General features: G+C 38.1%; 1 protein-coding gene across 1 annotated transcript; it reads right to left on the bottom strand.

Moving 5' to 3' along the window:
• Positions 1 to 2,715: 2,715 nt before the first annotated feature.
• Positions 2,716 to 12,676, bottom strand: LOC127947128 (E3 ubiquitin-protein ligase AMFR). Its single transcript, XM_052544118.1, has 13 exons — positions 11,823 to 12,676; positions 11,642 to 11,734; positions 10,425 to 10,589; positions 9,505 to 9,657; positions 9,379 to 9,419; positions 9,158 to 9,290; positions 8,165 to 8,298; positions 7,658 to 7,768; positions 7,396 to 7,586; positions 6,962 to 7,065; positions 6,745 to 6,879; positions 6,436 to 6,626; positions 2,716 to 4,817 (listed from the first exon to the last, which is right to left on the bottom strand). The coding sequence occupies exons 1-13, from the start codon at positions 12,039 to 12,041 to the stop codon at positions 4,640 to 4,642; spliced, it is 1,848 nt and encodes a 615-aa protein (XP_052400078.1). The 5' UTR covers positions 12,042 to 12,676; the 3' UTR covers positions 2,716 to 4,639.
• Positions 12,677 to 12,846: the final 170 nt, after the last annotated feature.

Here is a 12,846-nt window from a genome sequence, read left to right as displayed (position 1 = left end):
GTTGGAACAACATAAATAAATGATGACATTTCATTTATGGGTGCACAAGCCACTTTTTTTTTGTCTACACCCCCCACCCCCTCTTTTCTTTTGATTAACAAATTGAAGCCTTTATAACGTCAATAATTTCTGAACTCTGATGTATGCTTGCTCTAAATTATGTTAACTTACTTCTAAAATTTTAAAAACATACAGAGAAAAAAGCAGCCTCTCAAAGTTATGCTCAAAAGAAGGTTAAACTGAGGTAATGGAAGCATTCAAAGTTGCGAGCTAGTACTTCAGATGGCGCGAAATCAAAGTTGCTATTGATTCTCGTCTCATCCGCGCTGCGCGGGAAAAGCGACAGAATAGCCGCGAAAATCACAGAGAAATCCTGACGTGATTTAGAGACGGCTCTCGCTAGTCCCCGTGAGAAGCACTGAAGAGACACATCAAACCTGCTTGAAGAGCAGCCGCTGAGCTGAGAGGGTGACAGCAGAGCCGCTATTGATTTCTGCCGGTGTAAAAGCACTCAGGGGAAACATTTCAACCCGCCAACGAGCTCAAACGTCTCCAAGCGTTGTGACAGATGCGTCCGACGTCATAAAAAACATAATTTTTTCAGTAGAGCTGTCTGATCTAAAAATCACGACAGTAGAATTAAATAGAGTTAAGTAGAGAAGGGTACTGTTTATATTCTGTTTTAATATGAACACATTTTCACTCAATTAAAAATAGCCCTACTGATTGGGATTTGGAGAGTGGAGCAAGATGATTTAAAGATTAAACATACTTCAGTGAATATTTTTAAGGAAAGATTTATTCTTTTTTTTACCTGACATTAAACAGTGTATTTTCATTTAAACAGTGCAAACAGAGTACAATAAATAAATAAATAAATAAATAAATAAATAAATAAATACAAGCTCTTAAGGCTTCAAAAATAAAAAGAGTTTTGGCCAATAAATTTAATTTATAAATGGCAGATCACAGATGGATCTGTGGCGCCCACTAGTGCCAAGCAACACACATAGCTCTTAAAAACAAACAAACAAATAAATAAAACAAAACAAAACAACAAATTAAATTAATTGCCACGAATAATGAAGTACATAGTAAAGTGGCATAGTATAGTAGTAGTAGTAGTAAATAATAATAATAATAATAATAAATAATAATAATAATAATAATAATAATAATAATAATAATAATAATAATAATATCAGGACTCTCCTGTGAAAGAGATTTTAATCTCAGAGAAATTTTCCTGGTTAAATAAACGTCAAATAAATAAATAAATAAAGGCTGGTTTTCCACATTCTTCAAAACTCTTCTTTTATGTTTAGCAGAAAAAAAAATAAATAAATAAGTGCATATATGGGAAAACTTGAGGGTAGTAAGTGAATGATGTAATGATGACATTTATTTATTAATTTTGTGTGTACTTTGGACCAGTATCTTATTTTAATAAACTTTTAGTTATATTATTATAAATTATAGAATTATATATAAAAATATATTAATCATTATCTATATTTAAATTACATTTACATTTAGTCATTCAGCAGACGCTTTTATCCAAAGCAACTTACAAATGAGGACAATGGAAGCAATCAAACTAACAAAAGGACAATAATATGTAAGTTATGTGAAAAGTCACAGCTAGTACAGGTAGCAAGGTTTTTTATAATAAAACAAAGATAGCATAGAAACAAAAAGAGAGAACGCTAGTATTACTCTTTTAAAGAAAACAAGTAGTATGACTTTACATAAAATAGAGTTTAAGTGTTAGAGTCTTTTATCATCTCTTTTTAAGAATATAATTATAATAAGGAGTGCTAGAGTTAGGCAAGGCTTCTAGCTGTTTTTGAATGAGTTATGGTTAATGTGCCTAACTTGATGGTGAAATTGTGATAAAACGACCGGTTTGCTGGAATCACAAGCAGTTCTGTTTTGGCAAGGTTGAGTTGAAGGTGATGGTCCATCATCCAGGAAGAAATGCCTGTTAGACAAGCTGAGATGTGAGCAGCTATCGTCAGATCATCAGGATGGAATGAGAGGTAGAGTTGAGTGTCATCAGCATAGCAGTGGTATGAAAAGCCATGTTTCTGAATGACAGAACCTAATGATGCCATGTAGATAGAGAAGAGAAGTGGTCCAAGAACTGAGCCCTGAGGCACCCCAGTAGTTAGATGTTGCGACTTGGACACCTCAGCCCCTCCAATATACCTTGAAGGGCCTGTCTGAGAGATAAGACTCAGGCTCCTGAGATTCCCTTTGCCAATATAGTTGACAACTGGTTAACGTGTCAAAAGCAGCAGACAGATATATAATATAATTATGTATCTAAAACATTTCATGTTGTTGAAAAAGTATATTTTCTTATGCTCACCAATGCTGTATTTAAAATAAATAAATAGAAATTAAATAAAAATATTAGTATAAGACTGTTTTGGAATGTTACTGCAGTTTAAAATACATGTTTTACTATTATCAAAGAAATAATAGTAAAAAAAAAAAAAAAAAGTACTTTACTTTAAAATGTACTTTATTGTAAAGTAAATTGGTTTTGTATGACTTAAAAATAAAGGCTGAATTAAAATGGTGTACTTTGTTCTTCTTAAGACTTTACCATTGCAAAATCAGAATATTGTATTTCAGAGTTGCCATTTGTAATATTATTTACATGTTCTTTGTGCTTTCATTCATACTCAACAGAAAACACACTGGAAAATATGGGTAAAAGCTTCTAAAGCAGCTGTGACTTTTATTTTGTACAGGGTCTTTTAATGTGTATTTTACAATCTTTATTACAAAAATATTTACACAAAATCAAAGTATTATCGATCCACTGTAATTTGAGGCACAAATGAATGAACTGTGTACATAAAGCAATCCAACACTTCCCTCTAGTTTCCAGCAAACAGCATGACCACCAACCAAATTATAAATTATTATCAGAATCATTCCTGTTGATTTCATTAATAAATGTTTTTTTTTTTTTTTTTTTTAAGAAATACTGCTGAAAGGTGCATCTGTGCAACCAAAACAGACATATTCTACATGGACCTGCAGTCATTACAATCACAATAACCAGCTTCATTAAAGTAAATCACAAGGAGAGTCTTTGGGAAAGTTGATCAGGAAAACAGATATGAAAACAACAGTCAGTGATTTCATGCATAGAAAAAGAAGTCCACATGAAAGGTAAAAAAAAAAAAAAAAAAGTCCATGTATTACGCAAAAAATAATTTATAGATTAGATTCACAGTGTAAAACATCAGAGACAATTCTGAAGATGTACTTTTTTTATTTTGAGGTCGACAAACAGGCTATAAAGCCAAATAAATTCTTGATTTAATAATCTGGTTGTTGTTTTTAACAGATGGCAAATGCAAATTAAAAGTCACGTGCTATTACATGAAAAGCTTGTTCACTTCAAACTCAACATGCAACATTCTGAATTGTTTGCAGCGTCCATAAATTATCCTGTGAAAATGTATGTCATGTGCCAGAAAAAAACAAGCATTTTTAGGCATTAGTACATTAGTACGCTGAGAAATAAAGGTCAATTCAAATACAAACACAATAGAAACACAATAAAACCCTGACAACAAAAAGCTACAAAACTGACCTATTAACCATAATTGTGTGTTTAAATAACCCAAAAAAGGACTTTAGTAGGGGTAAATGCTTCATTTAATTTGAACCGAATTAAAACGTTTTATGAAAATTAAAATAGGACAACGTTAAAAATCTACGCTGACTAAGGACCATATGCTTCTCTTTGACTGTAGCACATAACAGAGAGGAAAGGAAACATTTCCTCACTATATAACCACCAGTACAAGTTCAGAATGAAAGAAATGAAAAATAAAGCATGGCTGTTTTAGATGACGACACAGAGAAACAAGATTGTGTGACTAAGTTAACACCTTCTATGATGCACAGAGCAATTTGTCGTCACAACAATGAGAGGACAGACAATAGGATCTATGCCACTTTGCTTTTTAACGGTCTTCAGAGACTCTAATCCTGGGATGGCATTGTCAGCACATGAGTTTGTATGCTCAGACACACAAGATTGTCTCTTTTGGAGCACATGAGTCAACCAAACTCACTTAAAGGGACATTCAAATGCTAAACAGCAGCGAAATTGTAAAGATATATTTGCTGGCAAAAGATAGAAACTGAATTCGAGCATGTTGGTTGTTTCTAAAGCTCTAGATTCGAACTGTTAGTAATCAACATAATATTGTTAAAATTGCCAGATTCGTACAAAGACATTTAAGAAATGATGCATTCCAAAAGTGAAAAGAAATTCAAACTCAGGAACCCAAACTTTTTTCTTTTCATTTTGTTTTTAACGCATATTATCAGCTGTCCAAACCATGCTCTTGTTTAGGTACTAACATTTAAAAAATGATTCTGTCTATAGAAGAAACATGAATTAAAGATGCATGTGTCTTTTTCTTTAATTTGATACTTGCCAAAAATTCACTGGTGCGGCAATGATGACATATACTATTTCAATGGACAATGAACTGAAATGTTTGATGGGTACATAGACGGTTGCATCTAGCACAAATATGCACTGATCAGACAAAAATTGTATGACAGCATGGCCGTACCACAGGCATCATCCATGTTTTTGCTCGACTCAAAATGGGGGAGGCTCGTTCCTCTGCATGCGTCTCTCGGCTGCAGCCGCCATTCTTCTCCGTCTCAAGGTCAGTGAATCTGAGTCTTCGTCCTCCATGGAGGGCATGGCATCGTCATTATCAGCAGCAGGAGCAGAAAACACATCTCCTTCATCAGTTTTTTTGTGTAGATAACGTCTAACAAAGAGAGAACAGAGTGTCATACTAAAAATTAACTGGACCTAAAACAAAGCCTTGGGGCACTTTTCACTATGTCCGAAAAAGGACACACCAGAAGTCATATATTTCCAACAGAGAGCAGTTCCAGTGGACCATATGGAGATTTTTCAGACCCGATGTGTGCTTTGTTTGTGTTAAAATATTTGAACTTTTGCAACTAGAACATATGTGACCACCCAACGCAATGTGACAATCTAATCAAGATTATGGTATTTTCTAGGGGTGCTATGTTTCAAATTACTCATGGTTTGGTTTGTATCACGGTTTCGGTACGGTTCAGCATGTGCTATGTATAGGGACAAAAGGACTATATTGTCAAATAAAACTAAAGCAAATAAGAACATATAATCTAACTACAAGCAACACCACAAACACAAACTTTTTCTGAAACAATAATTATTAAAAAATGTCTTCATTAGCCCTAGAAAATCTGCTATGATTTCTCTCAAACGTATTTGTGGACATATTCATACATAGATTCAGCCATGGTAAACAAACCGAAGTTAAAAGCTATAGCATAATCAATTTGAGAGTTCTGTGCAACTGCCAATAGGGGGCGACATGCAACAGTCATATGCAAATGACAGTGATGGAGAAAATATGCAGGGCTCGCTTCAACATGGGATTAATCAATGCATTTTGATGAACTTTTATCATAGTTTATAGTTGTATGGAAACGAGTGGTTAACAGTCAATCCGTTCTTTTTCATCAGTAGTATTATTCATGATTTGTATTTTGTGAACGAGAGTTTCTCTTTTGAGATGTTATAAGATGTTAAAAGCTATGTTATAAGGCTTCCGGTGCTTTTTCACTTTCAAATTCGGAATAACGTTTCACAAGAAAAGATAATTGTCTGCTTTGCTTACATAAATCTACACACCTTTCACTTTTTAAGACAAACAAAAGATGGACTATTTGTTAGTCTTAATAAAAAGAAGGCACAACAATAAAACAGTAATATAAAAAGACAAAACTTACAAAATGTTAATTAGCAAAAATGAAAAAGATGAGGCGTGGCATACACCACAGGCTGTATTATATACCAAATAATATATTACAGAACATTTACCAAACTATAAGGAATAAAAAATAAAAAAGTGAGGTAAATGGCAAAGATAAGCTTAAAAAATACAAATACAAAATAAAATCAAAAAGTTAAACTAACTTGCTGTCAGTGTCAGTGCTTGCATGGTTTTTTTGCCACAAGAATACCAACATGTTCACCTTTTCTGGTTCAAGAAGTCTTTTACTTTAGCTTGAAAACCATCCATCGTTTCCGTAATATTCGGTCAATTTGATGCGTCAGATACCAATACTTGAAGTATAAACTAGGCTCTACACTCCAAACGCTTTTGTCGTATGAGGTTTCTTATGAAAACAGACACTGACTGGATGCGCCTTTAACAAAATTGCATTAATTTTAAATATAATTAAATGTAAATTTTACAGTCGCACCTTTAAAAAAAACAAAATGGTTGAAAAAATGCGTTTATTTGGTCACAGTCTGGAGCCTTGAGATGACTTAACTGTTTGTAAATCAGTGTAAGCTTGTTAAGAAGTTAAAGGGAGATTCACCTGCGTGCTCTCTGGAGCAGCTCCTCCTTCCTCTGCATTAGCATCCTCTGTCTCTCATCTGCAGACTTGGAAAAGCGGCTCCCCCGCACCTCAAAGTCTTCCACCTCGGGGGCAGCGACCTCTGAACTGCTGCTGGCACCCGCTGAGTCTTCAGGAGAAGTGTTTATCTGTATGGGTGTGCGCTCCACAGTCTAGAGGAGAGAAACATGCTTTCAAATCAGCAGGGTTTTGTTGTTTTCAATGCAAACAACACATGATTCCTGCAGCTATCAAACACCGTCCGTGTAGAGGTGTTACTGTTAACCTCACCTGTGTTGGGAAAGGCACCTGGATCCTGCCCTCCAGGATGTTATCGGTGGTGACCTCAACGGAGCGAGTGAGCTGTAAATCCTGCAGGACCAGATGATAAGGGACCTGTGGGAACATCTCCTGGATCTGATGGGCCTGTGAAATAAATCCGAGGAAAGCCAGGTTTATATCGTGTGGAGAACAGATGAGGCTGTTTGTAACACGCAGGAGGACTCACCATGGCATTGAGCTGCGAGTTGTTGGCCTGTGCGATCCCAAGGATGCTGGTGGTGTGCATGACCTCCACAGAGAAGCTCGGCAGCCAACTGGCAATGCGTGACCCTGAGCGTGAACCAGTGGAGATTAACACCTCATACGATGCTTTAATTACCGTAAGCCTATTTGTTTCACAGGTTATTGAAAACATGAATAATATATTTGGAAAACCCAAATAAATCAGTGTTATATTTTCATATCGATGTACTTTATTCTGTTATTGTATTACAGTTTTAAAAAATTAGTTCTTCCTTATTTGAATATTGATCTCTGACATCTCGGACTGATCTCACTGCATCAATACGTGTGTGTGTGTCCACTTTGTATGGGTTAAAAGCAGACTAACTTTCAATGAATGGTCTGTATTTGGCATGAATGTGTAAAGAGACGCCTCACCATCGAAGTGGAAGAAGTGGTTGTGCTGGTTGAGGTGCGGCCGGGCCTCTGTTCCCGGTCCGGCGGTCATGTTATCATCCAGCGGCGCCCTCTGACCCTCGTCTCTCGCTCTCACGCCTTCATTGATGTTCAGAGACATACGGCACGTGGGACAGGAAGTGTCCTGCTCCAGCCAGGAGCGCAGACAGGAACTGGACATAAACGATATGGTCAGACTAACGTTTGAAGCCTAGAGTGCTGACGATAACGGGTTATAGCTCACTTATGGAAAAGATGTCCACAGGGCAGCCTGCGTGCTGTAGTCATTGAATCCCAGCAGATGGCACAGTCATCGTTATTAGCCAGTAGCTCGTCAGGCGTCGCCACAGCAAACCTGCACAAGGAGAGGAGTTCATGTCAACACACACCGTCTGCTTATCATCAGCCACGTCTGATTCATAACACACTGGAATATATCATACACATGAAGCTGGTTCACAACTCCCAACGACTTCTGCATTGTGCAAATTAATTATTTTCATGACAATTAAGTCTCTAACATTTAATTTAATTGAGAATTTGGGGTGCGGGGTGCAAATAATTTAGCAATTCAGATAATCTATTGGTATGACGGATACAATTTTCTATAATTTCCAATTGTGCAAGGAAACACGACCTGGAGAGTTAGTCTTATTAGCTATAACAATGTGACTAGCCACAAACGTAACCCATTATGCCACAGGTTATGTCCTTCAGCATCTCTACTTCACAGTTGCATTCGGCTCCTCACCTGGCCTCCATATTGTCAATAACACGCAAGTAGTTTTTATGGCGGCGAATTCGTCTCTGCACCTCGTGGAAGAGATAGCGCAGCTGCATAAAGATCACAAGACTAGCCATGGACAACCAGATGTTCCCGAAGAGCTGCAAAGGGAGGGAGAAACAAGAATACACGATCATAAAGGTACTGTGAACTCTTCAAAATCCTAAGATGAAACACAGATGTGAGAATAGAGATCATGTATGCCACTGGCACTGAGGATGTCTGCGACTGATGGGTCAAATTAACTGTAAACAGCTTCTGACGGATCAGTGAACATTGTGTCAGTCTCGGGACTCCACACCAGAAGCGACTTGTGCAAATAAATCGTGCTATTCACGCAAAGTTGGACGATTAGGTTTATTTGCTTTATTCGCGCGTGAAATTCACTTCACAACAGATGCGAATTCGCGTCATGGGATGGGCTTCTGCCGGTTGAGTTCATGCAGCAATGTGATTTCAACCACCATTTATTCGGAAACTCAAATCTGCGGTTTATTTATAAAGACAGCGCCTATTTAAAAGTGTTTCGCGCTGATTTCGGAGGCGGTCAGCTCCACGCGATCAGTGGGAGCTCAGTGCTCATGTATCCGTTCGCTATGTCGTAATCACGACGCTACTAGAGCAAGCTCATGATTGGGTAACGCGGTGCGAAATTTCACCAAAGATAAGATTTTTCAACTTGCGCGTTTCATGCTTCAAAACGCCTGAAAAGCTCAATTCGGTCCGCGTCTATCGTGCAAATAGTGTCTTTCGCGCTGCCTCATTTGCGTGAAACGCGCCGCAGGATGTCTATTTGTGTCTTTGTATTAACTTAACATAAATCACTCGTGCTTAATGCATCATTAGCTTCTGGTGTGAACGCACCATTATAAGAGTCCAATGAGTCCCATCAGCCCAGATCCATCAATCACTTATTCCTGTAAGTAACTCTGTATGTCCAGGCTTGAGTTTGTTTCTCACCAGCATGTGGATGTGATGCATCAGGTCCAGGCAGAGGAGGGTTAACTCCATGGTGAAGTCTGTGTAGTAGATATACGAGCTCTTGTTCTCCCAGGTCCCCTCATGGTTCAGGTCCCACAAGTGAATGGAGTACCTGTAAACAACAGATCGAAACCTTCAGATTCACGCTTCTGCTCCCTCACCATGAACGAATCTGAGTGTATTCTGGAGCGAGCACACACCGTATGATGACGTGTCCTGCGCGCACCGTCACCAGCAAACACTGCAGGACAGGAGACAAGGTTTGGGATCATTCAGCAGGGGCTTGTGATGAGTCCTGCTCACAAAGGTTTGTGAAGTGTTCTTACCTCAGCTGCCATGAAAGCGACAGTGTGCATGCCGTGAAGATGCCCGGCTAGAGCGCAGAGCACTGCCAGACCCCCGCAGCACGCCAAAACAGACCCCAGCAGAGCCAACACTCGCACGTGACTGACCATCGGAGTGGTGGGAGAGAACGAGAGCTGCCCCAGAGAACAACAACACACAGAAACACATGAACGAGGAAGAAAAGGAGGAGGGAGGGGAGGACGTAAATAAGAGTGGAGGAAGGAGAGGAAGCAGGAAAGAAATCAAGACGGAAATTAAAGGAGAAAAATAGATAAAGGAAGAAGGGGGAGGAAGTCAATAAAAAAGGCAAGGAAACAGCGAGGACAGGGGGGAGGAAGTTAGGGAAAACCATGAAGAAATAATAGCATAAAGATAGAAAACAGGAATGAAAGAGGGAAAGAAGTCATCCAGTAACAACAGATTGAGTAAAAGATGGGGGGAAGGAAGTAAAGGAAACATGAATAAAGCAAGGGTGGAATAAATTAAAAGGTAAAGAAGGACAGAAAGGAAGGAAGAAGAAAAGGATATAGGAAAGGAAGAAGTTCGGTCAAATTAAGGAAATTAATGAGACAGTAAAAAAGGGGAAACCGTGAAGTAAGAAAGGAAGGGAAAGAAGGTCAATTATCAAATATTCTGAGCTAATAAAACAAATATACATTAATATACAACCATACTCAGATTTGCCAAAATAAATCGTGCATTTATGATTTTTAAAATGATATTTCTTTTTTTTTTTGTACTGCATTGGCAGTTAAACAAATGGTAATGTTTGTCAAAACAGGAAATGATGTGAAGTAAAAGGCTTCCTGAATGAATTTGTCTAATAGTATTTCTATAAATAACAGCTTGCACTCTTCACGAACACTGGTGTTTATTGATGTGGTGAAGACGTTTGGCTCACGTATTCGAAGCGGTCTTTGCAGAGCTGCACCATCAGATGCAGGAAGATGAGCACGGAGAACCACAGACACCACAGCACCACCTCCTCCACCCGCTGCACGTTCAGCACGCCGAAGATGAAGATGAACTTGTAGAAGACGAAGTTCCAGAACTTATCCTTCACATGCTGTCAGACACAGAAGAGCACAGTGACAGGCAGGTGTTATCACAGCTGAAACCATCCATGCAGATCTCACATCTACAGGAAACAAGTCTTTTCTGCTCATCAGGGCTGCATTGATTTGATCAAAGATAAATAAATAGTCAAATTGTGAAATATCATTACCATTTTAAATAACTTGTTCAACTGTAATTCATTTCTACGATCAAAACATCATTCCTCCAGATTTACTGAGCTGATTTACTGCTTAAGAGACATTTCTGATTATTATCAATGTTGAAAACAGTTGGGGTCACTTGCCATTACATGTTTTAAACAGTAAGGTTCTTAGTCTGAACCTAAAGTAATGTTGACAAACTATATATCATTGTGTAGCTTAAAGACTGTAGTTCTGGTATTTGGTGACTGATTTTTGAAATATTTTACAGAGAAACTGTAATTTATAAATATGTAAGAAAGGTACTCATCAGAGTCAGAGAGTGTGTTTTAAATAGTGCAAATAGTGCATAGATGAAATCATTAAAAAAAAAAAACAATCAGTAAAAATCTTTATTCATTGTCATGGAGAGTTTTCAAAAGATAACATCTATTGTATTTTTGAGAGAAAAAAAAGGTCTAAAAGTGTTTTGAATACGTAAAAAAACAATAGATTCTCCTTTTTTGATGCATTGTGAACTATAACACAAAATCATTTTTTTGAGATATCAACCTCAAATTTGGAACATAACTTATATAAAATATAAATATTAAAATGATTAGATTTTATATTTTCTTAAACTTCCATAACTTTTTTTGTTGTATAATCTTTATAACATTTTTTAACATTTAACATTACTTTTACAATAATCTGCCAAGTGTCTGCTTTAAAAAGAGACCAACCTTAAGTCTGTGGACCAAAGCATTCAACATTTTTAAGTTGGAAATGTCATTTGTCACATCTATGCTCAAAAAGTGGAACAGAGAGTTATATCTATCTATATACAGTATATTGTCTTTTCATATCACAGTTGGGTAATTTAAGGTCATTTGCAACAGTTGTGCTCTTCTCCTAGTGTTACCTGTTTCTCGCTGACTCTCAGCGGTCCAAACACGATGCACTGGATCGCTTTAGCTATTAACATGAGGATGCAGCACGCCGTGTTCACCATCACCTGCGGGAACAGGACAACTTCTATTAGAAAATGAGTCATGGATCCACCCTTGTGGGTTCAGAAAGGACACGACTGGAGCCACACGTACCCAGACGGAGAGACTGTCTGTGATGAGGTACATCAGCACGTGAGTGAGCACACTGTCCGGCCTGATGTCCTCCTCAGGGGCGCGCTGGGGGTCCTCGGACTCTGAGTCTCTGACTGAGCTGTAGGCACTCAGCATGCTCCCGGCCAGCAGAACTGTGCTCAGCACTGTGTATGTCTGTAAACTGGGCCAGGGGAACCTCTCCAGAAACAGCAGAGGCATCCTGGTGGGCTCTCAGGGTCGACCTTATAGAGATAATGGTCCAAACGAAAACAGTTTTGACGCAATCTGCTCTAACGTTACCAATCCCAGTCCAGAATAGAACAGGGTCCTTTTACAGATGACAACAAGTTCTCCACAAACACAACGCAAGCTCCTCTTGAATACAAATAAAGATCAGGATCTGTTTCAGAAGAGCGGTGTTTATATAAACAGTCTGTTGTGACGTTATCTAACGCTACGTGTCCTTCTCTGTTTACGTGCACGAGACACTAAACAAACCCCAAACGACGATATATCGTTATGTATTGTGTTTAAGACACATTACGGAGAATACAGTTCACTTCTTATAATCCGTAAAATAAATGTTTTATTTCCAGAACATATGGCTATTTTTACATTAGCATGACAGCTAACCTGCTTCAGCTACGCAATGATTAAAACACGACACCCAGTATCAGAAACTCATCAGACGGTCTTTAACACCGTCCCATCATGCTCGACGATCAGTCAGTCATCTGCTTGGTTTAAATAAAACGGAAATAAATAAAACATCAGGTTTAGATCTGTTTCTCTGGCTGTTTCTGGTACTTTCTGTCCCTCGTACCTGTTTCCGCTGCCTCTGACGTCATCGGGCGAACTTCCGGTGCTTATGTGACAGTAGGCGGGGCTTCGCACGTAAACATAAACAAGTGTGAAACATTATAAATAGCACTTATGACTAAAAGCCATATTATTCTTACAAAACACAGCCACGGTAAGCACAGTCACATTCAAAAGAGATTGTTATTCTTATTGTTTTGTTGTT

The sequence above is a fragment of the Carassius gibelio genome, chromosome A25 (genome assembly GCF_023724105.1).
Source record: "Carassius gibelio isolate Cgi1373 ecotype wild population from Czech Republic chromosome A25, carGib1.2-hapl.c, whole genome shotgun sequence".
Classification (NCBI taxonomy): Eukaryota; Metazoa; Chordata; class Actinopteri; order Cypriniformes; family Cyprinidae; genus Carassius; species Carassius gibelio.
This window is presented reverse-complemented; position numbering and strand designations above follow the sequence as displayed.

Excerpts from the sequence above, each read along its gene's own strand:
- LOC127947128 (XM_052544118.1), bottom strand. The coding sequence starts at position 12,041 with ATGCCTCTGCTGTTTCTGGAGAGGTTCCCCTGGCCCAGTTTACAGACA. Across the intron at positions 6,627-6,744 it reads AGGTGCCTTTCCCAACACAG|ACTGTGGAGCGCACACCCAT; the intron begins GTGAGGTTAACA and ends TCTCTCCTCTAG. Across the intron at positions 4,818-6,435 it reads CTGCTCCAGAGAGCACGCAG|ACGTTATCTACACAAAAAAA; the intron begins GTGAATCTCCCT and ends TCTCTTTGTTAG.